At 44.4% G+C, this 27,699-nt stretch overlaps 1 protein-coding gene across 1 annotated transcript in view; it reads left to right on the top strand.

Annotated features, from left to right (window-relative positions):
- BECN1 (beclin 1) overlaps positions 1-27,699 on the top strand; it is a 108,488-nt gene that overhangs the window by 14,134 nt on the left and 66,655 nt on the right. Inside the window, exons 3-6 of the mRNA XM_069237732.1 lie at positions 1,219-1,283; positions 8,249-8,307; positions 9,319-9,409; positions 13,282-13,418. Of these exons, the coding sequence (XP_069093833.1) occupies positions 1,219-1,283; positions 8,249-8,307; positions 9,319-9,409; positions 13,282-13,418 (352 nt within the window). The remainder of the gene's footprint in view (positions 1-1,218; positions 1,284-8,248; positions 8,308-9,318; positions 9,410-13,281; positions 13,419-27,699) is intronic.

Here is a 27,699-nt window from a genome sequence, read left to right as displayed (position 1 = left end):
ACCTACATGTGGGTCTTGGTCCCTAATTAGGTCTGGTGTTAACAAAGACATTTTGTTTTTATTAAACTTCTATTTCTCTCTCTTTCGGCTGGCTTTACTGTGAGTGATCGCATTCTGCTCTTCCACAAGGAGCATATTGCCACACAAAGTAGTTTTGTTCAGTGTCAGGAACTACAGTGGCAATCAGTGACGTAACAAAACTGGAGGGTGCCCCTTTGCAAAGAACATGGAGGAGCCCCCTCTCCAGACTCACTCAGGGCAGGTGCTGTGCTGACGGGGCCCCCTGGAGGGCGGCTGCGGGGCCTTTGTTATGCCGCTGGTGGCAACGTGTGCTTTAAGAGTTCAAAAACATTTTGGGGGGGTTTTGCCAATGTTTGTTACAATGTTGAGGGCCTGGTAGCTCCCACAACAATAAAGTGTTACAAAAGCCATGTCAAAACAAGACACGCATTGATGAAACTAAGACTTATAAAAATATGTCAGATCAGTTGGCTTTGTCAGTGTTTGTTTATTTTCATGCTTCCCATAATCATGTTGAAAATGGTTACACTGATTTTCCATTAGAAATATTTTTGGGAAATACTAGCATGCATCAACACATTTTACTAAATGACACTTCATTTGCATATAATCAGAGAGCATTCTGGGAGCATTATACTTAGCCTCTTAGCCTAAACTTTTCAAACATGTGTTTACATGTTTTTTTTTTTTTTGTACTGGAACCAACGTCAGTAGTGAAGTGTGACCTTAAAACATTTATTTACAGCACGCACCCTAATAATGAAGGCTTTCAAATAATGAACCATAAATACAAGTTCGAACAGCATTACACATTACCTCAACTGCAGAGAGTTCAACTCTCTGTAAACAGGCAGCCAAAGGGATTGTGCTGCAGGGGGTTGGGCCTACTTGTCCCAAGGACAAAGTAAACATAAAAACTTGTTGCCCTTGACCCCAAACAAGATGTCCCGGGCGATAGGCATTCCACATCCCTGGGCGGACAACATATCCATCACGTTTGTGATGGAGTAACTCATCACCAAACTCTAAATCATGCCCTTTATCTCGCAAGGCTGGTTATTGGACTTCTGACCATTGCTTCAAGTCTTAGGCAGATGTGATTTGTATACACCATGACAGCGCATCACAATTATCTTGCTTTTATTGAATTTTGTAGGCTACTGTGATGAATGTGTCTTTGTCTTTTTGTTTTTCTAGCTCCATTGGTTGCCACAGCACCAGTAAAACCAGGAGGGAACAGTGAAGAGGAAGCTTATGCAGAGGTATGGTTGTGTATGTTTTTGTGGAATTTGCTATTTTTATTATTTGACAGGACCACATCCAGCTGTTTTTTAATTACATAAGCAATCTGAGTATATCTTTCTTTTCTGTTCAGTTTTCTTAGGCTTCATGTCACAGACCCGGATCTGTTTAGCATTCCTAGGATTGGTTGCTAGTTGTCCAGAATGGCTCATGATTCTTGTATTTCTGTGCCTGATAACATGTTCTAAACTTGAGTTCTCTGGATATGTATCTGGTACAGTCTTTTCCATCTCTTCCAATGTATCAAAAGATGCCTTCACATTTCTTTTGTGTGGAGAATTAGCTTTTCACTCTGGCAGTATCTCCTACTCCCCAGGCTTCCCAAGGATTGAGGTTAAGGCCGCAGTCTCTACCAGCTAGATCTGTTTTTTTGAAAAACGTTTTCTTTGGCTTCCTAGGTTGGAGTTTTCATTAATTGTGACCAATCATCTTCCTTCCCTTCTTCCCATTCATTTGGTGCTATGTTTTAGGTACACAACTCCAATTTGGAACTTATTTCTCAGTCTTTTAGAAACGTTTCACCTAGTCGCTCTTGTCTCCTGTCTCCTCGTCCCATAATTGCTCATCGGGTGTTCCTTGTTAGTGACTTCATGCTATGGATGTTAATTATCAATGACCCTCACCTATTCTAGCATGTACAGAACCTGTAATCCCTGCACACCAAACTTATGATTCCTGCTTTCTGAACTCTTGCTGGGACCTTTAGCCTCCTTTGGTGCTCCTATTTATTTTCTAACAGCTGCTTAGGTGCCCACAAAAAACTGGATTATTATTTAGGGTGAGTGACTACCCACCTCCAGGAATAATTACAACTCTTGTCAGGGTGAATGCTAGAAGTTTCTAAATTAACCTGAGCTTTGACCCCCTGGTAGCCATGGCACAGAGCAGACAGACTTACCTTACGACAATTTGTAAAGTTAATATGCAGTACCAAAACAGTAATAAAGTGGAAATAAAACACAAACAAAAATTGAATGACCAAATAAAACATAAAACACAAACAAAAATTGAATGACCAAATAAGAAAAATAGAGCACAATTTAATAAACAACTTGGCACCAAAAGTACCAAAATCCAAAAGGGGCATGGGAGATATGAATTTCGAAAGTTCTACGAAGGAATAGCATAAAAAACATAAAGTGCCAATGATAGTCTATGGTCGTTGTAGTTTGGGATTGTGTGCAGTTTGACTCTGACTCTGACTTTGATGCAGTGTTGGTCGGATACACCAAATCAGGTGCATCCTTGGCGAATGTTTTACCGTCTGACTTAACCCTTTAAGGTTATCCCAATCCACTATAGGTGTACTCTTCTGAAGCCCCCCAAGACCTCTAGGGAGGCACTTGGGAACTCACAACGTGTCAGGCAGAGGCCAAACAGCAGGGCTTCCTCCAGGACCAGCTGCCACGGGTTGCTGGGCAGTTGCAGCAAAAGGCCTCTTGTAGCTTTTTGTTTCTCAGTAGATGTAACCAAATCAACCAGATTTGCCCTTGTTAAATATTTTACATTCTGAGTATGCCTTTTAAGAAAACTCCACCACAGGAGTAGATTTCTAGAGTCCCCCCCCCCCTCCCCCCCCCCCCCAAGACATCCAGAGGGATACCTCAACAGACGGCTCTACTTCTACACCCGACCCGGCATCTCCGTTCTGCCGACCTCACCCTTGCAACCATCCCACGCGTCCACAGAACTACAACCGGCGGTAGATCATTCTCGCACCTCGCCGCCAAAACGTGGAACACTCTTCCCACCCACCTGTGCCAGACCATAGACCTCCTTACCTTCAGGAAACTTCTCAAGACCTGGCTGTTCGAGCAGTAGCAGCACCTCATCCCCCCTCTCCTATTCCCCACTATCAGCGCCTTAAGAACCTCACGGGTGAGTAGTACGCTTTACAAATTCCTGATTGATTGAAGAGCACTGTGGAGAAATAGTAGCGAATACGATGAGAAATTATGAAGATGTTTCTACTACTGGACGTCCATGACCCAAGCTCATGCGGAGCTTGACCGAACTGGCACCAACCCAACGAAGTGGAAATCACTTATAGTGGAACTTTTACAGCCCAGTGTACAAGGTTATATAGACAGTCAGAAAAAAACAACAATTCTGGGCCTACTACTCTGAACTATACACAAGTGCCTTGGTGCAAGCAGACCATGACATCAAGACTTTTTGCCCCCTCTGCCTTTCCCAGCGCTTATGTGTGCAGAGGTGGAGAGGATGGAGTGGATTTCACATTACAAGAGGTCCGATTGGCTATGAAGATATTAGCAAAGATATTAGCATTAGGCAATAAGCCAGTGAGAGATGTTCTCCCAGTAGAGCTATATGCCACATACATGGACGAATTGACCCCTATATTAGAAGAGCTGTACAAATGGCTAAAACTATGGGCATTTTGCCAACCTCCACTGAGAGGCATTAGTGGTACCAATACCGAGGCCAGGATGATGATATGAAAGCCTACCACCCATTATCGATACTCATCATCGACTATAGAATTCTCAGTCAGATTCTGGCCACTAGACTCCTCCAACATATGACAAAATCCGTCCATCCTGACCAGCCAGGGTTTATGCCTGGGCGCAATTATGCCCTCAATATTAGAAGATTCTAGAGACCGCTACTTATGACCTCACTAAAGCAGTGATCTTCGGGGTAGACATAGAGAAGGCTTTTGATCATTGCCTTGGTTATGGAGCCACTGGTTGCCTGGGTCAGGACGGGAGACCTGTACCAAGGAATAGAGGCCTTGGGACAAATCCATCACATTGCCCTGTACGCAGAAGATCTCTTAATGTTCCTAAGTGATACAAATGCAGACTTGAGAAGAAGGACTAGGGGATTGCTGGAAGAATTTGGCTCTCTTTTTGGGCTACAGGTCAACTTCCCAACAGAGGTGGACTAAGGTCCCCCAGGGGGACTGGAACTACTCCAATGGGAACCTTGATGTCTCCAATACCTAGGAATGTAAATCTACCACACACCGGCTGACTTGCTGGACTGGATCCTGAGGAAGTCAATTAGAGCGCTCAGAGCGAGGCCTGACTTTTGGAACACACTACCCCTCTCAGTGGCAGGGTGGAACACACTACCCCTCTCAGTGGCAGGGTGGGTGGCATTAGTCAAAATGACAGCACTTCCCCTCTTACTATACTTCTTTTTGGTGCTGCCAATGTGGATCCCCCGGGACCCTTTTTAAAGAACTCAATTTGCTTCTAGTTGCTTTGATCTAGTGGTCAGGCTGAAGGCGTGTAGCCCTCGCCACATTACATAGGCCTACGGAAGAAGGCGGACTAGCCATGCCTGATTTTTAATCTTATTACCTTGCGGCACAGCTTCAGTGGCTGACACAATGGGTAGCCGGCAGGTGAGCACCAGGGCGAGAGATGAGAAATTCTATACCTGATCTCCCCCCTAATGACCAGAGTGCTGCTGAAACTGAGATATCCCCACAAGAATGATACCGCCACATTTCAAGTGCTACAGTGCAGTTGGATTAGATGTTTGCAAAAAACTTGGGTGCGAAGACCGTACTCACCTAATACACACTTGACTATGCTTGAGGCACTACCGCATTCGGGGAGGGGGTGTTTGGCATGGCCTTGGATGACAGCAGGGGTCTCTTGTGTGTGGGAGGTGTTCCAAGAAAGGACGCTCCTTCCATGTGAGGAGTTTAGATTGGCATTTGAAGTGCTTCACGGTCATTTCCTACTATATGGGGCGGTGACTGCGGCGATGCCCAGACGAGCTGGTCTCACCAAACCACCCCCACATAAGAGTTGCTAACACATACTAATGGCCACGGGTACCTACAAGGCGGTCACCTGTTTATAAAGGGCAATACGGGAAGACATACTGATGCCCCTTAACACTCTGTAGACCTGCTGGGAAGAAGAACTGGGCATCCCTATACATAAGGGTGACTGGGCGGCTATACTGCAGGAGCGGGGGTTCCCCAAAGTATCAAAGAACAGCCAATTCAAGTTGATCAACTTCTATGTGTTACATAGGACATACCTGCCCCTGGCAGAATTAATAGACACTTTCACACAATGGGAGGGGCATGCCCAAGATGTGGAGAAGAGAGCAGAGTTCCTACATATTCTGTGGAACTGCCCACTGCTCCCGGAATACTGGGTGAGGGCCACGGACACAATAGCAGACATCTTAAAAGCGGTACCCTGCACACCAGCACAATGCCTACTGGGATGATTCATGCACACTGTGAGGACCAAAGTCACAAGCAGGTTTCAAGACCTGGCTTTTATCATAGCAAAGAGGGAAATCACCAGGAATTACAAGACTGCTAGGGGGCCCAGGGTGTAAGCGTGGCGCAGAGATCTTGAGATGGGCGGGGTATGAGAGTGAAGAGCTGCTATGGAAGCCAGAATGGGACGTGCCACATTAGATATGGCTAGGGCCTGGGAAGCGCTAGTCAACAGTATGAAAGAACATGATCCTCAGTCACTAGCGACGTCTACAGGAACTCCCCTGAAGGAAGCCCCTAACTGGACGGGGTCAGACACCTGTGAATCTGATTTCTACTGCTTACCTCATGCAAGAGTGATTCATACCTACGACTATCATTTGCCAACCTACCTATAATTGCTGTAAAGGTATAATTCCGACAGGGACACAGCTACTTAAAATAAGGACACATGGATGCAACGGGGGGCATTATGGCATTCTCAGTAAGCTGATAAAGCTGAACTAGTTTGACTCCGTATACATGTAGTACTAATATTGTTGATATTATCTCTGAGGATGACTATATACGGATATGTGAAAAATCAATAAAATCAGTAAAAAAAAAAAAAAGAGATGGCCACTGTGAAAGAGACCATCTATTGGAAATGGAACTCCTAAAAATCATAGCTATTTTAGCAGGGTGCTAGATGGTGCAAAATGGATTTCAATGCTTTTTGAAGAACCGTTTCGGGAGTTCTGCCCTGTCACAAAGAGAAAAGGTTAATAGATTATCAAAGGAAGGATGTTCATGGCCTGAACAACATGAGGACTGCAGATGGTATTCTTGGCTTCACGAAACCTCTAAATGTGTTATAGGTGTACCAGCCTGTGATCAGGCTTTTCAGAAGTGCAAACTCGCACATATAGATGAGGGTGCACTTTTCATATTTAACATTTCCCTTGGGAGAGGATAGTGAGCCAAGTTAAAAGGACCTGTAGGAAATCTGCTTTTCTGTGTGGTCAACCAGTATTTTTCACCTTTTGCTGGTTTTAGAACTCTGTGCACTTTACCACTGCTATACAGCAGTAAAGTGTCTGTGCTCGCCCTTTGACCCGGCTCAAACAGGCATGTTTCTAATTGGTATCGTTAACTTGCGTAGACATCCCTAGTATATTGTAAAAAGTGTACCCAGGGCCTGTAAGTTAAATACCACTAGTGAATACAGCAACTACTGTGCCATCCGTTACAGTGGGAGTGCAAACAAGGCTTCGGGCCCACCCCTGTAGAAGTATAAAAGTGCAATTCGACCTGTCAAACTCTTAACAGGTCAAAACCTCCCTTTTAAATATTAATAAGTTACCCCTGTGTAGGCCTTGTAGTGCACAAGGCAGAAGGCATGGCAGTTAAAAGTAGGACATGTAGATATTTAATGTTAACATTTCACTACATTGAGTAGCACCCAAAAGCTATTTTTCACTGTGGAAGCCTAAATGCCATATATAGCAATCCAGATTACAGATTATAAACCCTAATGCTCTATCTCAGGAATGGGACCAGCTATTAAAATAATTACTTGTAATATTTGATAGATATTAAAAATCAAATTAAATTGGAAAGTCTGATTTTTCGTAAATATTAAGAAAAGGCAACTTTAACAAAGATACCTTTTCCTTTCCTGAAGTTCCTAAAGGCTAACTTTGTATTTGCTCTCCACTTCTGCCAGCCAGTATTTCGCATTTGCATAGGAGTGAACAAGGTGTGGAGCGCTTTCCAGGGGCAAACACAGGCTGACCTGAATGGGCGGAGAGGTCTCCTCTGCACTTCACAGAATATGAAAAGTGGGACTATGATCATCCTTTTTAACACTGTCATATTGTACTTGAATGTCAAATCCTGCTTGACAGGTCTGATGGGTTGAAATGTAACATCGGGGTACACTTGAAAGGAAGAGAAACAGGGTGCCAAAGCAAGTCTTGTGTTTTCACTGTCTGATCGCTAATGGGCCTACTTTGTCCCACCAGAATTCTGTCTCTGGGGTTTTACATATAACAATAGTGTGACAAAGACTTCAACCATCTTGAAAACGCCCAAAGTAGGTAAGGGTGGTCCAAGGAAATTTTACGCCCTTGGCAAGCCCAGGAGTCACCTTTATCCACTAGCTTGTGCCAGGCATAAACATGGCATCCCCAGACACGCACTTCAGAACACTCCTGGATCTAAGGAAAATCAGAAGAGGACTGAGCTTGCTGTTTGCGACCTGAGACTGGACTGGATCTGTTCGTTCTTGTACCCAGGACAAAGAAGTTGACTCCAAAAGTAGTAAGACTGACCTTCAATTGCAACTACTGGGACACATCAATCTACAAAAGGTCTTTTGCTGCAATTATCAAGCTGACTAGTGCAACTGGACCAGGAATGGACCCTGCTCTTTGGCCTCTGGTTGGGTGTTGTGCAGTGCTTTGTGAGTGTGGGTGGGTGATCTATCTTTGCCATATTGAGGTGTTCTGTTTCGCAAGGTAGTGAACCTTTAGTTGTGTACATCTGGACCTACAAATAGTAGAAAGAGGAACATCCACAAGCATATTTTAAGGAGTGTAATAGCCAGGGTATATTGCCAGTATGCTAAATGCATTTATATTTTTAATAATAAACTTACAGTGTATTATGATATTGTTCATGCTACCCCATGTATGTTTTATTCATCGCTGAAATGTTATCTTCCTTTAAAAGGAAACCAGTATTGAGAAGCCACCGGCTGGGGTATCGAGAAAAACCATTCGTCCTTCTAGGTATAGTTCACTTCTTTGTAATCCATATTTGCTTCCCTTGTGTCTTGTATATTTCTCTGTAAACATTTGAGTTATTTAAAATGTGACCTGGAGTATGAAGATGCGTTAACCTTTAAAACATATTTATACTCCAGGTCACATTTTATTTGCCAGTTGATACTTTGCTTAGCAGACTCTTCTGAAAATCTTCCAGTTCATCTTGTAGAAGTTAATAGTGAGCAGTTAGAGGAACACTCAGCCCTGTTTTTGTTCACACACTAGACAAGTAGAGTTGTCCAGGTCTGTAGATTAAATGATGTGTTCAATTATTTTTTCCTTTAATTTGGATCTTTAACTAGTCCCCCTTGCATTTTCTGTCTGATGAAATGGTGCTCTTCAGATAAGACAAGTATGCTAATTGTCCCATAATATCCTCCGATTTAGAAATACGCCATTCAGAGGGGTCAAACATTTTCAGTTTAGGCAGATTATTGCTGGAACACTCTTATTCTGAACATGTATTAATCATTGCAAATGGTGCCATAGATGTTCTCAAAGAAGTATTTATGGCACTCACTCCAAATCCTCTTCCCCTACCCTCTATATATTAGTTTCTGAGCTGCCTCCTACATTAGACTCTCACTTTTGGGTGTCATCATATAGTGCTTAGACAACTTACCATTGGCAGTCATATACTTTATAAATGTGATAAAACGTAATATTTGTAACTTTCAAGTCTGTACAGGATACCCCCAACTCCTCAGTAGAAGTTGCCACATACCTTTTTGATGTGAAACTTAACTGCCCTACCCGCACTGTGCATATTGTATTTCAGAAATCCTGTTCTAGGGAGTGAGATCTTTTATATACAGATACTTTTCCTTGTTGAGCAGTCCTAGACTGCTTTGGGTGTTCAAAAGCACTCTACCCCTTCATATTTGCAACGGAGGTAAACCTTGTTTGGTGATATTGTGGCTTTTATTATATTATTTTACCATCAAAGGTTAAAGTAGTTGTGAATTTATATTCTAGATTGCAGTCTACAGAAAGTGCAAATAGCTTCACTCTCATTGGAGAGGCTTCTGACGGGGGCACCATGGAAAACCTCAGCAGGAGATTAAAGGTAAGTTTCAGTTTTCCCCAGGATGCTTTATTAGAACCGTTCTTTGCCCTAATGTTTGGTCTATCTCATAAATGTTATTACTAAGGGGGTCATTCCGACCCCGGCGGTCAAGGACCGCCGGGGCCGGGGATGCGGGAGCACCGCCAACAGGCTGGCGGTGCTCCTCAGGACATTCTGACCGTGGCGGTTCAGCTGCGGTCAGAACAGGAAAACCGGCGGTCTCCCGCCGGTTTTCCGCTGTCCTGCAGAATCCTCCATGGCGGCGCAGCTTGCTGCGCCGCCATGGGGATTCTGACACCCCATACCGCCATCCTGTTCCTGGCGGGTCGCCCGCCAGGAACAGGATGGTGGTATGGGGTGTTGTGGGGCCCCTGGGGGCCACTGCAGTGCCCATGCCAATGGCATGGGCACTGCAGGGGCCCCCGTAAGAGGGCCCCACTTCGTATTTCAGTGTCTGCTTTGCAGACACTGAAATACGCGACGGGTGCCACTGCACCCGTCGCACATACCCACTCCACCGGCTCCATTCGGAGCCGGCTTCCTCGTGGGGAGGGGTTTCCCGCTGGGCTGGCAGGCGGCCTTCTGGCGGTCGCCCGCCAGCCCAGCAGCAAAGCCAGAATGGCCTCCGCGGTCTTTCGACCGCGGAGCGGCCATATGGCGGCTCCCTCCAGGCGGGCGGCGACCGCCGCCCGCGGGGGTCAGAATGACCCCCTAAGACTGCATCCTACCAGCCTTACAAAACAATTGTCTTCTTTAAAATGGTGCTTTTTTGGGCACCTCTTTGTGCCAATTAATACATTTTGATAGAAAAGTTAATGTACTTATGGCAATTTTAGATTGGAAAGCCAAGACATTTTAATAATTACTGTTGCTGGTACATTTTTACATTTTATTAAATTTCCAATTCCAATAACATAATATCCACATTGCCAAAAGGAACAATTTTGCCTTAACCTACTGGTTTGCCGCTATAGAGGGTCACTGGATAGCCCCTCTCCCCATTGACCTGTCAACATTCATTGAGGGCTGTTCCGGAAGGTGAAGCCGCTCATCAATTACAATAAGCTGTGAGACCCAATAGTATTTACAGAAATCCGGGAGTGCAGTACTGTCATACGTTTGGCTCGGGTAATCCCCCCAGTTCAACAGGAGGAGTCTAAGCTCTGCCTCTACCTTCCCAAAGAACCCTGGGGGGATTTTGAACGGTTTAGTTTGGAGTTCATAGAGCAATTTAGGTACAGTTATCATGTTATACAGAGTTCTGTGATGCACCAGGAACAAAGGGAGCACCCTCCCTCCAGTGTTTAACATCCCTTTTGAATCAGTCTACTACTTGGTAAAGGTTTGCTTTCAGGCAGTGGTCTGTGTCCTTGACGTTAAAAATGCCAAGATATCTTTGGTGTTGTGACCATCTGGACTGATTGAGCCAAGGGACCTGTCCAGCTAGTAAGTGGATACAACAGGGATTTTTCCCAATGTATTTGTTACCCAGAGTAATTGCCACACAATTGAAAGATGTGCAGGAGTTTAGGAATTGTTTCGTCAGGCTTTGCCGTGTAAATGAGAATATCATCCACATATAATGATATGCGATCATTTCAATTCCACACCACCATTTCCCCCCTCCCCCCCCAACCTCAAGCCAATGCTCACTTTCACCAGCATCCCCAAAATGTAGGACTACTCCAGGTCAAGTTCCTTGGCGGCATCCAAGGCCATAATCACTGTGGGTGTAGCTATTTCCATCACCCTCTTAATACAGCCAAACAAGCATCTGCTATCCAATTTCTGTCTCCTTTGGGTTATATATCCTGACTGATCTGGGTGTACCAAGTCTGAACCCCCCCACCCTTCAGTATCCGTATTATTGTGAATGTAGGCTGGTATATGGGCAAAATGCCGGTTTCTCTTGTTTCTTGTGCATGTGGGGTGCCAGTGCAGTGGCCATTGCTTTATATAGCTCAATGGGGAGGCCATTAGGGCCAGTCCCCTTACCCAATGACAGATCCCTTATTGCCTCAATTATCTCTACCTCTTGAATATTTTTTACCTAACTCTAGTGACTTTTTTCTGGAGAGTCTTAGAATTTTAATGTCATGGAGAAACTCCAGAATCTCTGTGTCTTCCCACCCGTGGAGCTATACAATGCAGTGTAAAATCCTGCAGACTGCCCATGCCCTTTGGTCATACTCCCAGGATCTTTTCTAAGTTCCTGCACCCAAGTCCTTCCCCTCTTTCTTTTGTATTCTGCCATGACAAAGGCTGTCCTTCTTATTTTCTACCTCATATAGCCTACGCTTGGCAGCCAAGGCAGTTGCATTGGCTTTATTTTCAGTAGGTCTCTGTATTCCGCCTGTTGAGTCACAGCTAATGATACTCTTGACACAATTTACTGATAACTAATGTCTCAAGTTATTGTTTAATTTACTTTACATTTTCTTTTTAGTCCTAAGCAATCTGGCTTGTCTAGTGATGTTCAGCAATATTCACATCCTGGAGATGCCTTTCCTTCAAGCACAGTTTTTAGTTTTTTACAATGACACCACCATTTAGTAATTGTTCTTACACCAAATGGCGTGTGAGATGAAATTGCTTTCTATGCTATAGCTTATTTGAAGAGGACTAGAGAACTTCTAGCTTAAATATTATAGTCTACTTGATGTGTATTAGCTAGTGATCAGTGTGAAGAGACAAGACATAAGCACAGTTCTATAAACTTTTTAAAATAATTTATTTTTAATAAGGCACCATGCAGGTGTGAGCTGTACTCACTTAGAACTGCATTACGTGCCTACACTGAGTATGTATGGAAATGGAATTTTAATTCAGCTCCTCTTTGCTTTTTAAGTGCCACTAACCGTGCCTCCATCTTTTATTTTTTGAGCATGTGCTGCACTCTTTTTTGCTCTGCCAGCCTCATGCTGGGTTGGGTTTGACAAACTACACACTACTTAACTTGGAGAGAATTATACCCTATATACTCTTGATAGGTTGCAACTTCTTTACCATAGTTAACCAGTGCATTGCAGTATCAAAGATATTCTTTAAGGCTTGATGAACTTCAAATTTTGCGAAGGAAAACTTGCAATACAAGCTAATGGTTGTATTCTGTTTCCATTAGTTGTGATTTTCATGACACTTAAAAGGGTACCCAATGAAGAAACAAACTGTAGAAAATAAAGAGATGGATGCAGGGAATAAATAGCATCACTGAGTATCTGTTTATAATTGTGGGTAGATTCGTTGCACCATTTTTTTTTATTATTCTTTTTTTTTTTACTACCACCTGGTCATAAGACCACCTATTCCTGAGCTGTATAGACCGCCCCAATATATTGGTTCAGCTACTAAGTGGCAGGGCTTCCTTTACATGGAGGGGGAATTCTGCAAATCCATCCCTTCCACTACCACTTATGAATGTTGAGTCACAATTTGCATGGTAGAGCGGCTGAACACCTCTCCAAAGTAGACCAGAATTTTCTTGTTCTAATTTGAAGCAATGTATGCAGGAAGTATCTGTGGCGAGGCAATGATGAAGGCAGTTAACACCCCCGTCCCCAGTACCATCCCCCATTTCCCAAAAGAGCAAGCTCTTGACCCTTTTTTTATATCACCTATCCAGATGGACAGAGATATTACATTGCAGTCTCTCTCTGCTGGACATTTCCACACATAAAAAAACATTTACCTTTCCATATAAGTAAGCAGTAAATGTTACATAAGGCGGTCAATGTCACTTTAGCCTTTACTTAAGTGCTGGTTGCAAAGGTTCTGGCAACTCGTTTGAGCAAAATAGGTACGTTATTTACAGTTTTAATGCAGCCTCTGTTTAATTTCTTCCTTTAATGTTAAAAAGATTTATTTTTCAACAGGTGACTGGTGATCTTTTTGACATTATGTCTGGACAGACGGATGTGGACCACCCGCTTTGTGAAGAATGCACAGATACCCTCTTGGATCAACTAGACAATCAGCTTACTGTCACAGAGAATGAGTGCCAAAACTACAAGTAAGTAGAAAATAAATATTTTTATAAGATATGGCTGTAGGGTCCACCAATAATTTGTGGACAATTGGGAATGTGCCCAAACAAGTAACATTTACATGGTAAATGTACACTTGAACAATCTGCTTAGACAAAAAAAAACATACAAATATCAAAGGAAAGGCATTAATCTTTCTTTACAACAATAATGCATATATTTTGCATCATGTGCTTGTCTTTCGTTTATTGTATGATACCATTTGGATGAATTGTGTTGTGTGTGTTTACTTAAGGTTGAAGGCATTAAGGGTGTGTAATCTAGTGAACACTAAATATAGGCCTGTCTGCAAATGCACAGCCGCTGAACAAAATGGCATAGTGGTTTAGCTAGCTTGTGGAAAATTCTTCAGCATTGGCTCATTCTAAGAGCCTGCCCCATGCTGTACTCTATTCACTTCATGCCAGTTGGTATGGGCACTTGACTATTGGCAGCAAAAAGATACAGGGGAGGCTGGCCTCTGTCAACAGACACAGGATCCGTGCTAGGAATAGGCAAGAGCTGCATGCCAGGCATACTAGCTACCAGCTCGCCTGAGCTCCATAAGCACCACTTATGATGCAGCGGGTCTACACCGAAATGAGTGGGCACCTTCGTCAATGTTAAGTGTTGCTTAGCAGAGTGTCTTGTTGTGTAGTACCATTGGCTTGTTGCTACTCATTCATTTCTATACATACCGAGTTTTTGTGAGCTAGGTAGACTTTGGTTATCCTAATGTCTTATTCCTTTTTATGCTTGTTTAAAACCCAACTGGAATTCTCGTGCACGCTTTTTGGTCATTCCCACTTGTGATCTTATGGCATTGGGCATTACCTACATATTTAGGAAGGTCTGTTTGGCCTTAATCCTCAGTTACTCCAGTATTGGAACTTTCAAAGATTCACATGCTTGAATCGTTCCCCATTGTCGAGATGGGAGTCCCCGGTAACATAATAGCAATGCTAAGTTAAATATATAACACAAAGGCCTTAGGCCCTTCAATTTTCCAACCGATCATAGTCTATTTAACAACGAGACCAAACCTATCTGTTAGCCAATCAGGCTGCTGTGCCCTCTAAAACACTCGTGAGAGAAGCTCCAGTCCCTCACATTTTCTACTGCACGTCGTGCTAGGGAGTCTCCATTGAGCTCTGCTTAGTTATTTCTTATTGCAATACTTTTAAGTCATATTTGCCTATATAGTTATGCTTAGAAAGTGTTACTGTGGTTCCCACAGCACTTTCATATGAAAAAAATCTCACTTTGACATTTTTGATTATGTCAGACAAGAAGAGGAGAAAAGTCTCTTTAGGGCCTGCAGTACCTGCGGTAAAAAGAGACTTCGCTACTAAGACCCTCAACAAGCCTGCATTTTTTGCCTCTACCCTGATCATTCTGCCAAGGACTGTAGGGTATGTCATACCTTTTCAGCTAAAACATTGAAGGACAGAGAAGGAAGGCTGCTAATCTGGTTCCAAAAGCTTAAGACCAGAATAGAGGCAGTTTCTGACTTGGATTACAAGGATTCCTCTTGGTCCTCTAGAAAATCTCATAAGAGGGAAAGATCACCCTGCTCAAGATCCTCCTCTGATCAGCCCAGTAAGGTCTCAAATAAGACCACTCATGTGTCTTACAAGGGCAGCAGTCCTTCAACACCTCAGGAAGTCAAATCATCTTCTAAAAAGGAGAAAAAAGACCCAGCTATCTCTTCAAAAAAGGCTAAAAGGTCATCATCTAAGCCGCCTACACCTCCTCCAAAGGTCAGTCACTCATTTAAAAAAACCTTCCTCAGCCCTGCCTGCTGACAGTTTGTCAATGAGTATCCCACCATCAACTTGGACATCGTGGTCAATGACGAAAACAGTGGCAACATCAACGATGACAACAGCTGCAGTTACCACGTTGTCCACCCCCTCTTCCTTTTCATTGTCACCTGCTTTCCATCTGGAGTCTGACTGAGGCTCTGCTTTCTTGTCTGTCTCTGAATTCCCGGACTGTCCTTTACTTCTTGGAGGCAAACTTTTGTTTGGTGGTGAAATAGAAGCAGCAGCCTGATGTGCCTTGAAAAAGTTAAGCCTGATGGAACAGTGATCCCTCACTTGATTCTAGTGAGATCTGCAGCAGGTGCTTGCACGCAAAGTTTATCTAGGTTGCTGTGGCAGACCAGTGAGCCCCAGGAAGGAGGGCTGCTGCAGGTAGTGGTTCCTTTCTGGTGGATGTTGGAGGTAGCGGTGGGGGGAAAGGGAACACTGAGGGGGGATCTTAACTAGACCCGCTTCAATGACTCACTGTGTCCCAGGAGAGCAGGGGGTTGGGGATGACTGGGGCAACATTGCATCTGATTGTGGTTTTTGTTGAGCTTGTTTCCTACTCCTCATAGCATGAATCTCCGCTGACACATCTGATACACCTGGCAATTATGTGCATGCAACATAGGCAAATCCAGAAATATCCACTCTGTAGCTACACATCTTGGCAGATTGGACATGACAGGTCTTGAGGCTCAAATGTCATCTGCACTGGGCTAGTAGCCACTACAATCTGAGCCTGTGGTCTCTGATAAGTTCAACATTATCTTGGTCAAAATCACCATGACTCGTGAAATTCTAGAAACAAAATGGAGATTGTAGCAATTGACTTGGGTATACTCAGGCTAGACAAGAATAGAATGTTGGACAGAATCCCAGAAGTTGAATTAATATTGGCTGCTACATGCCTCACAGATCAGGAGCCCCAACATTGGTTATTTGGCCTCAGATATTAAATGTAGCTCCTACAATACAAGGCAGAGGACTGCATTCAGACCGAAACGTCGAAGGCCCAAGCATGGACCTGTTTTTCCGAAAAGCTGGATATCCAACTATGTTGCATGCAAGGAACTGTCCAATTTTGTTTTCATAGAATGGGTGCACAGAGTTCCATCATTGTCTCACACATCTGGAACTTCTCCTGACCAGTGGTCACCTGAATATTAAATCCCAGATACTGAGACGATGTACTGCCACTTGTGCAATATTACAGCCCTTACATATTGGACGGCAGGATGGTGATCCTATTCCCGTATCACAATAAAAGTCTGGTAACAAAGAAACTCATTTATCAAAGTTAAATGCAACCTCAGGTCACTGGGACTGAAGTTAATGCTCCCCTTCTCGTTATGACTGCAGATGGTAACTGTAAATGCATTTATATAGTACTTTCTATCCTTGACGAGTCGAAATGCTTCAGAGCAAGTAGCACACTACCTTAGAACCCATGGTTAATGGTTAATCCAGTGGTATTGTTGGTTATTGGAATTAGTCATAAGCTCTCAAGAGTTAGGTGTGGTCATTAATGGGGTTATTATGGTAAATATAGCTGGCGGATGTTGGGTATTGTTCGTTTATAGGTGTGAGCTTTTTAAGAAGGTGAGGATGTGATCTGTGAAGTGAGAGACATTCTTAGAATTACAAAAATAGACATTAAGGCAGACAGGCATGAGAAGCAGAGAAGGCTACACTCGAGTCTAAGGCATGCAGAGGATGGAAGGCAAGGAAATGGTCACTCTGAAGAAAGAAAGGTCATGATTCAATCAAAATTTAGTCATTCAGTTTCTAATGTAGGTTTTTGGAGAATAGTGGGAAAAGGCTTTCTGAGACGGACAAAAATCTAATCTGAGATTGTAAGGTTTAAAAAGAAATAACATAATACATAGTGCTCCATGTCTGGAGCAGACAGCTTAAGCATGCACGTTTCAATGTACGGATCATTTAAATGTTAAGAGCCCACACCTGGTATGTACCAAGTCTAAGGCAGGCCTTTTAAACATATTCTTGAGTATCCCTAGATTAAGTCTGCAATGCTTAAGGGGAGTTGGCGTAGATGTCTTCTTTAGGAAAAGTCTCATTTAATGATCCACCTCCCCCAGCTGTTCTACCAGAAAGGTTCTGTCACTAAAAATTAACAGAGTGACGGAGGCCAGTGGTTTCTATTTTGGAAGCTCCTGACCTGTTCCTATGCATAAGATAGGGGTGAGATTGTTTTTCCAAAACCGTGGGAATGTATCGCTGTTTTTCTAAAAGCCGGAGGGAGGAGACCTAGACACTGAAGTGGGGGGAAGAGGAAATAGGGATCCTACAAAAGTTATCTCATGTATTTTTGCTGAGAGCTGTCTGCTTACTGCCTTACTGTACTGCAATCATTCGATGGTGGGGATGAAGGAGGGTGCCATAGTCTCTGCTGTTAAGAGTGAGAAGGGTTCTTTAGGTGAGTCCAGCCTTTTGCCCCTTTTCCTAATCATGATCTGTGTGGCTGTAGATATCCAGCTTTGAAACGTTCACACCTCTTTGTGATTCTGTTATGGGTAATGCTGGCTGGGGGCTACTCTTCTGTAATGAACCTCACTCTACACAAAGTCTGCAGATTACCCTGGAAAGGCACTTGAAAAAATAAAACCACCACACCCCAAACCGGTTCTGTGCATCTAGAATATAATAAGGAGCTGTTAAATGCATGCATCTAGATAAGTTTAGGGCTTCTGTTGCACCTTTAGTTCATTGTTAGGACCCTACAGTATCATTGACTTCATTCACAAGAAATCATTCTAAATCTCTCGTGCCATGAGGCAGCTGAGATATCTTGCTGCACTATACATACAAGTTTGAACTAACTCCATAAACAGGATGTTAGTCACACATACTGCATTCATTTTAATATGGAGATAAACGAGTAGACCATTACTAATGCGCTTCAGTGCGTCACCAAGGCGAATGAACAACTATGTAAATGAAAGTACAATACAGTGCTTTCAGTATTTCCCATAGTGAGGAGGTTTGCGACCAACTGAACAACATAGATGCTAATTTGTCTTTTAATAAGATGGTGTAATGGTATGACAACTGACAGGAAAAGTGATAATAACCGACAATGGCACAAAGGAGCATCTACCTCATCCCAGAGTTTGAGAGTGTCCCGTCTCTCTGGAGCTACTGATGTCAACAGACCAAGACCTCCACCTTATCCACCCTCACCACCTAAGGACACACTTCTTCCCCAAACAGGCGTGGATAATTCCTGGAGGGCACATTACATCACAGCCTGTTACTTTTATTTCTGGAAGACACAACAAGTGAGGAGTGTGTGCATTACTGGCCAGTAGATCAAACCTTAAGCGAGGATCCCTTCTAAAAAACCTTTTACGCCCTCTCCTGTTAGGAAATTGTGGCCAGCCACGAGTAGAGGCCACATTTCACTGCCAGGTTAAAAGGAAACAAAGTATGATGAGGGCTGCATTTTCTTCAATGCATCCTAGCCGTGGACAACCAACCCAGTGTCCTGTTCCCAATTTAAAAGCACTTCTAGTAGATACTAACATTTAAAAACACTAAATGGAGAGAGGCTACCACATTGCTTCTTTCTATATGACTTTTAAATTGATCAGTGTGTTCACACAGAGGCAGGAAAAGCACACCATGCAATATTCCCAGGTTCATGTGGGAGTACCTAGTCATAGATATTCTGTTTTTTTTTTAAATCCTAGTTTTATACTGCAGAGTGGAAAGAAAAACCTGAGCCATATACCTACTTAGGCATGGTCCCAGGAAACTTGAGAGAAGAGTAAAGTTGGGAGACATGCTAATACTTGGTTGCCGACATGCATAAACTGTAGGCTAGAGGTACAGTTAAAAGCACCATCAGGGGATCAACTGAGCTTGTTTACGTGCACGGTACTTAACACAATGCCAGTCATTGCTACATATGTCACTGCATTATTTCACAAGAAGTTTGCCAGGAACATATAAAGCAAGTGATGCACAATTTCACAGGATTCTGCTGGTCACTATTTTAGCCTGCACGTTTCATTCATATGTGAAGTATAATGGTTAAACTGTACCTGAATAGTGTGCCTGGAGGTGGCAGTCACCCAAATCCTTGCCCGAGTCAAGTTAAAGTGAGGAGGATGGCGGTTAAAGTCACTGCTTCTGGCCACTGGGACCATTCTCCTCTGTCTGGTATATCAATGATAACCTCGGATTTATTATCCGATCCAAAAGAAGCAAGTGAATGGACAGAAAGGTGGGCAACTGAATCTCAGTTGTTTGCACAATAGACAGAAATTTGGAATTGGGCACAAATCAAACCTAAATAATCTTGCAGCAAGCGATCAAAGGCTTTAGAGGAATGTTTCCAGTGTAGTGCTGCTTCACACAGGACTTTCAAAACAGCAAACAAATGTTTAGCTCATACGATCTCTGATCATTGCCCCTATTGATGAATCTAGTTTGAGGATACTGAAAGGCGTGTTTCCACTTGGAGACTCCAAGTGACATTGTTGCTAGGTATGGCTTTCCAAGAAACTGTCTAGAGCCATATCTGTCTATATTTCAATGACAACACTGGATCAACAGGCGAAATGCTGCTGGAATTTAAGTTGTTCATCCTCACCTTCTGCATTATGACCTTGCGCTAATAAGAGAACTGAATGCCCAGAACCTTGATTTAAATTATCTTGGCAGCCTAGCTTCAGTGGGTGGCCAGCTGTATGTAGCACACCACCAATCCTGAATTGCAGTATATGTACACCACACCTAATGAGGTGCAAAACACTCACCTGAGTATTTGAACCACAAAATAGACACCTAATATAGCCCATGCTAATAATGTTGCTAGATATTGCTGGAGCAGAAAATGTTGAAGCAGATAGATATGGAGGCGTGGTCTTGGGCTGAAGAAACAAAATTCTGAGACCTGTAAGATAGTGAGAAATGCATACCTTTCAGAGCTTCGGTCAGGTAAACCCAATTCCATCAGGGCAATTTTTAACTGTAACCCACTGATTGGGTTGTTTAGGAGAACCTGGGGTACCAATCGGTAGGTTCCACAGCATCAGAGTGTTAACTACATCACTAGTGTTGTGCAGAAGTAAGAACAGTGACACAACTGTACACAGAAAAGCCCTACTAAGAGTAGTGAAAGAGATATGGGCAGGTGATATGGGGTGGATCTCTCAGGGAGAGATTTGCAGGGGTTGCTGAGCTTCCACAAACTGCTATCTAAGAACGCAGGGTTTAATCTACTTTAATGCAAATCACTACATTGCATACAACTGACACCCATCCACCTACACAATAAATTCTTGTTTACACCAGATGCATTTCTCAGGTGTCAATAAGAAAATGCTGATTCACAGCATATGTTCTGGTCTTGCTCCTCCCTAAAAAAAACAGAACACCTGACAGGACACAGTTGTCTCTAACCCTAAAGTTTGCCTTGTTGGATTGATGTTGTGAATCAAACAAAATACGATGTAAATTCACGTACCTGGTACTGCCGTAAAGACAAATAGCTATGTTGTGTAAGAGTACCCCTACACCTCAGGGTAACTCTTTTCCATTGTGTTGTCTAAGTGGGCCAAAGCAAAGGGAACTGACCTGTTTCATCTGAAGGAAGGCTGGGGGGTCCCGTCACATTGCAGGGGTATCTTTTACACTCCTGTAACCCATCATCTAGCTTTAGCCAGATAGCCAGCACCAGCAAACTGGTTACCATCTTAGAAAAATCATGGTCAAGCACTTTCAATCATCTGAATCCACACAACTTTCTCCCTTTCACCCAGGTTTTAGGTTTGGACATTGTACAGAGGACACCCCAAATGCTTTCTGGGCCACTGTATTAAGGTGCAGGGACTGCCTTTAGGTTATGTTGCACTTCTGCGGCCTTCAACACTGATGCATACGTAATACATGGTTGCTCAGGCCATTCCACTGACTATTACATGATTTCACACCTTCCTGAATCGCCATAAACTGTCTGAAACGGGCAGCATTTCTGTCCTCTATCTACTCTGAGTTGTGAAATCATCCAGGGGTTACCATTGTCACCTTTTCTGTTTAATATTCATATCCCCTTCCTGTTTGAATTCTTTAGTGCTTGACAGGTGCAAGCTCAGTCTTGTGCAGAGGATATGCAATATTAGATTTACTCAAAATGTTTCTCTAATCCAAGATGCACAGTCTGCCCTGAAAAAAGGTCTAGAAAGTTATGGATGCCAATCATCTCCAGAACTCAAAAACTGGAATGATCTTGTTTAGAGCTAAACGACTGTCTCCTAAGCTCTTCTCTCCACCACCTTTCCTATTAACCTATTCATACCACTAGTTACTAAAGTAAATCATTTGGGGTTCAGTTCTCATGAGGATTTAAGACTTATTTCCATGTGGGAAAGGTAGTTGAACACTAAATTACAGTTAAATAAACGTAAGCCTATTCTTCTTTTAGTTTGTGTTTTAATGGTCATGGTTGTCGGTGCCACAGTGAACTGCAGACAAGACTTTTTTAACTGCTAATTTATAGATTTACCTCTGTATCAAATCTGATGCTTGCCAAGAGTGCAAAATTTGGCGGTTCAGCACAAAGCAAGATTACTGAAACATGACCATGCGACAGAGCCACAAGGGCAGTGAACTGGCTACTAGTTAACAAGCTGTTCTATTTGAAACGGAAATCCTGGTTGCATAAGTGCTAATATAATTTTGCTTCAATTAATCTAACCAGTGGTATTACCTCATACTCTACTTCTAGGACCTTCTGAAGCTAAGAGAAACCTCTAATGCTTGTCTTTAGGATTAAAAGTAAGAGGGGAAGGAGTTTTTTCAGTAGTTTGTCCAGTGCTCTAGAATTCTTTACCAGGATATGTAAGATGCTGTATGATCCCGGTAAGTAAAACAATGCACTTGATTATATATTGCAAATTGTAAGACAAAAGATTCTGCTATCTTGTTTTACCTTGTGCTGACCAACGTGATGGTCTTTGGAGCCCAGCATTCTGTCTGGTCAGAGCTTTGGTGGACTGAGCCATGTATGTCCCTCCCCTCCCCTGCAGATTGTGTTAAAAACCTTGGTGTACTATTTGATACCTCTCTTAATTTCAATCTACGGGTAAATCGCACCACCTCCAGCTGCTTTCTTATTTTGTGTCCTCCAGGAGATCTTTAATTTTGTTCCTGGGTAACTTCACAAAGCAGTGGCTATTGTGTTGATCACCTTTGGTCGAGACTATTGTAATGTCATGTATCTGAATATCAATAGTTACTCTTCAGATGGTGCAAAATGTGGCTAGGCGGCTCATCAACATTGTGAAAGGTTTTCGAAATCTGCACTGGCTGCCAATTAGGAAGTTTGTGATGTTCAAAGCGGTTAGTATAGTGCATCTTGCTCTTCATGATAAAGGAGCAGTGGCAATCAGGTCCACCTTTCATTGGGACACCAGGCATTTGAGATCAACCTCTTGTTGGAAAGTTGAAGTTCCTAAATTTCAAAAGGCAAGATGGGGTGTGCGTTCCTTCTCTGTGGCAACTGCTAAATAATGGAATGCCTTGCTCAACTGCACGGCTGAGACTGGCTCCTTTTTCTCCTTTTGAAAACATTGGCTTTTCACGTCCTAGGCTTGCAATTTTGGGATTCGTTAGATTAGTTGTTCTCCTTTTCACTTTTTTGCTTTTTTGTAATTAGGGCTGTTTTATTCTGTCTACAATATTAAGGTCCCATAATATTCCCTACTTGATATTTAGGAAGTACACTTAGGCATATCACAGGCGTAGAATGAGTCACGGATGATAAAGGCTCATCCATCTCAAATTATGAAGGTGATGAGTTAGCTCCATGGCCCAGATGTTCGTCTTGTTTCTCTTAGGGGATTGTGCTGGGATGACTTATTGGCTCATTGTAGTCCTGTACACTGGGTGGTGACTTAGCGCTCCAAGCATGCGCTATGTTGCGCTTGGTCACTATTGCCGCCACGGCTAACCATAACCCATGATACTTCGGTCAGGTTTCCTCTCCCACTACATTGAGGAGGAGCAACTTGAGGTATAGGGGGACCGCCTTTCCAACCACCCGGGCTGCCACCTCTGAGACCCTCCTCCAAAAATCCTGCACCCCGGGCAGGCCCATAAAATATGATAAAAGGTGCCTTCCTGCCCACACCGTCTCAAACACTGTGAGGTCTGGGCCCTACCCATCTTGCACAGCACCACCCTGGAATAGTATGCCCTGCGCAGAATTCTGAACTGGGCCCTAATCGCAACCACCCTAGGACTCTGCTTCGCCTCCGCCCAGTCTTCATCATCCAGTGTTCTCACGTCCACCTCCTGTTAAGGGGTATCACCCGGTCCGGGGAGTTGTTCATCAATTTACTATACATAATAGAAGTGGCCTTCCTACTCCTATCAGAACTGATGGTCTTCAAGGGGGGCTGATTCTGGCAATTGCTCGTCCTCCAGCATGTGCCGGCACTGTGCGTGCCTCAGCTTCAGGTACCTATATCATTCAGTATCCGCCATATCATATTCTTGTTGAAGGACATAGAACATCACCAGCGCCCGACCCCTCCAGATATCACCATAGTGGTCTATTCCCAATAGAGACCATCTCCAAAATCCACTCGGGTCCCTGAGGTCCCTCAGTAGGTTGCTGCACCACAACGGGGTATGGGCAGTCAAAGTAGATCCCCGACCCAAATAGCATGTGGCGTCGTTCCATGCTCTCACTATCGTTCCCATGTGCACTTGCAATGTTCTCAAGCTTGAGCGGGTATACAAAGTGGACTCGTAGCCCTTCGTCTCCATTGCATCTCTGTCCACTCGGAACGCTTGGTCCCCTTGATCCGCGAAGGCCCAGTCATTAATGATCACTGTTAGAAATAGGGTCTCTAGTTGGCAGTCGATTTTCACCCTGTCCAAGTAGGGATCCTCACTCTAGTCAGGATAAGGGAGATACCTGCTCAGATAACCCCTGCTTACCCCCTTGGTAGCTTGGCACGAGCAGTCAGGCTTATTTCAGAAGCAATGTGTAAAGCATTTGCACATAACACACAGTAATAAGTGAAAACACTACAAAAGACACCACACCAGTTTTAGAAAAATAGCCAATATTTATCTATATAAAACAAGACCAAATACGATAAAAATCCAACATACAGTAATAAAAATATGAATTCTGCAAGATTTACTCAAAAATACAGTTTCTTGAATTCAATAGCTCCACCTGGGGCTATCACGCCGTTGTGATCAACAAAACCAACAGTTCAGGCCGGCTGCTGCATTGCGGGCCAGCTATGGGTGTCGGGAAGACCCGCAAACAGTACCCTGGATTTGCAGGGCATTGTGATCCTCGCGGTGAGCTCCGGAGAGCGGCGTCACTGGTGTCGGTTCCATAGTTGGTGCGGGAATCGTCGGGCCCTTGAAGTTCACACGTGTTGTGGATCGAACTCTGGGCTGATGAAGTCAGGTGTGCTGGCGTGGATAGCGTCGGGGCTTCGGTGCAAAGCGGGACGATGCGACGTGCGGTGCCCCCAGGTCACATGCAGGCAGCGGGTCGGTGATGCCGTCCAGCGGTGTCGGTGAGACCAGGGCTGCGGTGTGAAGCGGGGCAGTGCAACGTGCAGTGTCCACAGTTCACGGTGCAGGCAGCAGTGTCGTTATTGCGGAATCGCTGTGGTAGATAGGCCCAAACCAGTGGTGCGGGTGCGAGACGGTGCTTAGTGACCCTCATGAGCAGTGTCCACAGGCCACGGTTTAGGCATCGGCGCCGGTTTCAGCAGACGCGTCGTCGTCGGGGAGGCCCAGGCTGCGATGTGAGCAGGCGATGCCGGAGTGCAGGGCCCACAGGTTGCGGTGTGAGCAGCGGCTTGGTGAAGGCGTCTGATGATGGTGTCAGTGAGACCAGGGTAATGGGGCAATGCGTCGGCAGGTCACGGTGCAGGCTAGCAGTGGCGTCACAGTGGTTTCTGCTCCTGAACAGCACAAAATACACAGTTCCCAGTGCTGCAGGTAGAGGAAACTGAAGTCTTTGGAGTCCCTGACACTTCCAACAGGAGGCAAGCTCTACTCCAAGCCCTTGGAGAACTTTCTCAAGCAGGACACACAGCAACATTCACCCTTTGCACTCTTCAGGCAGAAGCAGCAACTGCAGGCCAGTCCAGCAAAGCAGCACAGCAAAGGGATAGTACTCCTCCTCCAGCTTTTCAGCTCTTCTCCTTGGCAAAGGTTCCTCTTGATTCCAGAAAGATTCTAAAAGTCTGGGGTTTTGGGTCTTCTTCTTATACTCTGTTCTGCCTTTGAAGTTGGCAAACTTCAAAGCAAAGTCTCAAGTGTTTGCAAGATCCTTCCTTGGCCAGGCCAGGCCCCAAATGCACACCAGGGGGTCGGAGACTGCATTGTGTGAGGGCAGGCACAGTCCTTTCAGGTGTGAACAACCATTCCTCCCTCTCCTCTAGCTCAGATGACTCATCAGGATATGCAGGCTACACCCCGCCCCCTTTTGTCACTGTCTAGAGAAGAGGTGTGAACAGCCCAACTGTCAAACTGCCTCAGACGGGGAAACCAAAAACAGGCAGTCACAGAATGATTTAAGCAAGAAAATGCCTACTTTCTAAAAGTGGCATTTTCATACAGACAATTTAAAAACCAACTTCAATTAAAGATGTGTTTTTACATTGTGAGTTCAGAGACCCTAAACTCCACATTTGTATCTGCTCTCAAGGGGAATCTGCGCTTTAAGGATATTTAAAGGTCGTGCCCATGTTAACCTATGAGAGAGACGGGCCTTGCACAGTGGTCACCGAATTTGGCAGTATTTCACTGTTAGGACATATAAAACACACTAATATATGGCCTGCCTTAAACATACACTGCACCCTGCCCCTGGGGCTACCTAGGGGACTACCTTAAGGGGGCCTGACATGTAGTAAAAGGGAAGGTTTAGGCCTGGCAAGTGGGTACACTTACCAAGTTGAATTGGCAGTTTAGAACTGCAGACACTGCAGTGGCATGTCTGAGCCATGATTACAGGGCTACTAATGTGGGTGGCACAACCAGTGCTGCAGGCCCACTAGTAGCATTTGATTTACAGGCCCTGTGCACCTCTAGTGCACTTTACTGGGGACTTACCAGTAAATAAAATATGCCAATCATGGATAAACTAATCAACAGTACAATTTCTATATGGAGCACTTGCACTTTAGCACTCATTAACAGGGGTAAAGAGTGCAGAGACAATAAACCAGCAAAAACAGACCTGAAAAAATAGGAGGAATTAGGCAAAAGGTTTGGGGATACCCCTGCAAAAAGGGCCATTTCCAACAATCACCAATTGTGTTGCCCAGTAATAGCGCTAGGGGTCTACGCGGGAGCAGCCAACATCCCACAGCAGCAGCCTGAACCCCCGGTCCAGTTGTTAAAACACTGCAGCCGGTATCCTATAGGGGGTATTTTGAAAAACAAATAGGAGCTGTGGCAGTGTCATCATTTCGTAGAGAACAGCTCTCCCCAATCAAGGAGATCGGTAAGACCCTCCAGCGTTCCACACATCTCTATGGAATCTATCTAACCGGGGTTGCAGATTTCTCCAGAGAAAACATTCCTGACTCCTGGTGACATACATCTCCAAATACATAAAGCCTTTTTGTCTGATCGGTGCAGTACAAACCAGGGGCAAGGTGGGGGAGCCCCCACCAGGGGGCTGACCAATGACTTGTCCCAGTTAATTTGGCGACCAGAATGCTCCCCAAGGAAGCGGAAAATCCACATTATCCTATCAATGGACGATCGGGGATTGGTGACACATATAGCAAAATGTTGTCTGTGTAGAAGGAAATCCGCCAGACCCTGTACCCCTAATTGGGGGGGTCCTGGCAGATCCAAGCCACCAGGGGCTTGAGTGCTAGCACAAATAGGATCGGGGTAAGCGGGCACCCCTGTTGAATGCCTCCGCGCAGGGCGAAGGGTATTGAGAGCACAACATTGACCCGCACCCAGGTCACTGGGTTCTGGTACAACAGTCTGATCCAGTCTAGGGACTGTGACCCGACAACAAACCTCTTAAGAGTGGCAGAAATGTATGGCCACTCAACACTATTAAAGGCCATCTTGGCATCAAGCGATAGAAGTGACGCCTGCTCACTGCTCGTGTGATCTGTCTTATGGAGAACCCCATGTAGTTGCCGCAGATTCCTGCGCGTGCATCTTCGTGGCATGAAGCCCTATTGGTCTGGGTGTTTCAGCTTTGATGTTCTCGCGTAACCTGGTTGCCAAAATCTTTACTAGGACTTTGACCTCCATATTAATGAAGGAGATGGGGCTATAAGAGGCACACTCCTCTGGGGATCTGTCTTTTTCCGGAATCACTACAGTGGTTGCAGTCCTCTGATCTGCCGGCAGCAGCCCCACCTGCCGCGCCTCCTGAAACATGGCCAGCATATGTTTGGCTGTCTTGCTCTCCATGCATTTAAAA

Source organism: Pleurodeles waltl, chromosome 6 (assembly GCF_031143425.1).
Source record: "Pleurodeles waltl isolate 20211129_DDA chromosome 6, aPleWal1.hap1.20221129, whole genome shotgun sequence".
In the NCBI taxonomy this organism is placed as follows: domain Eukaryota; kingdom Metazoa; phylum Chordata; class Amphibia; order Caudata; family Salamandridae; genus Pleurodeles; species Pleurodeles waltl.
Note: the sequence above shows the minus strand (reverse complement) of the source record. Positions and strands in the feature narration are given on the sequence as shown.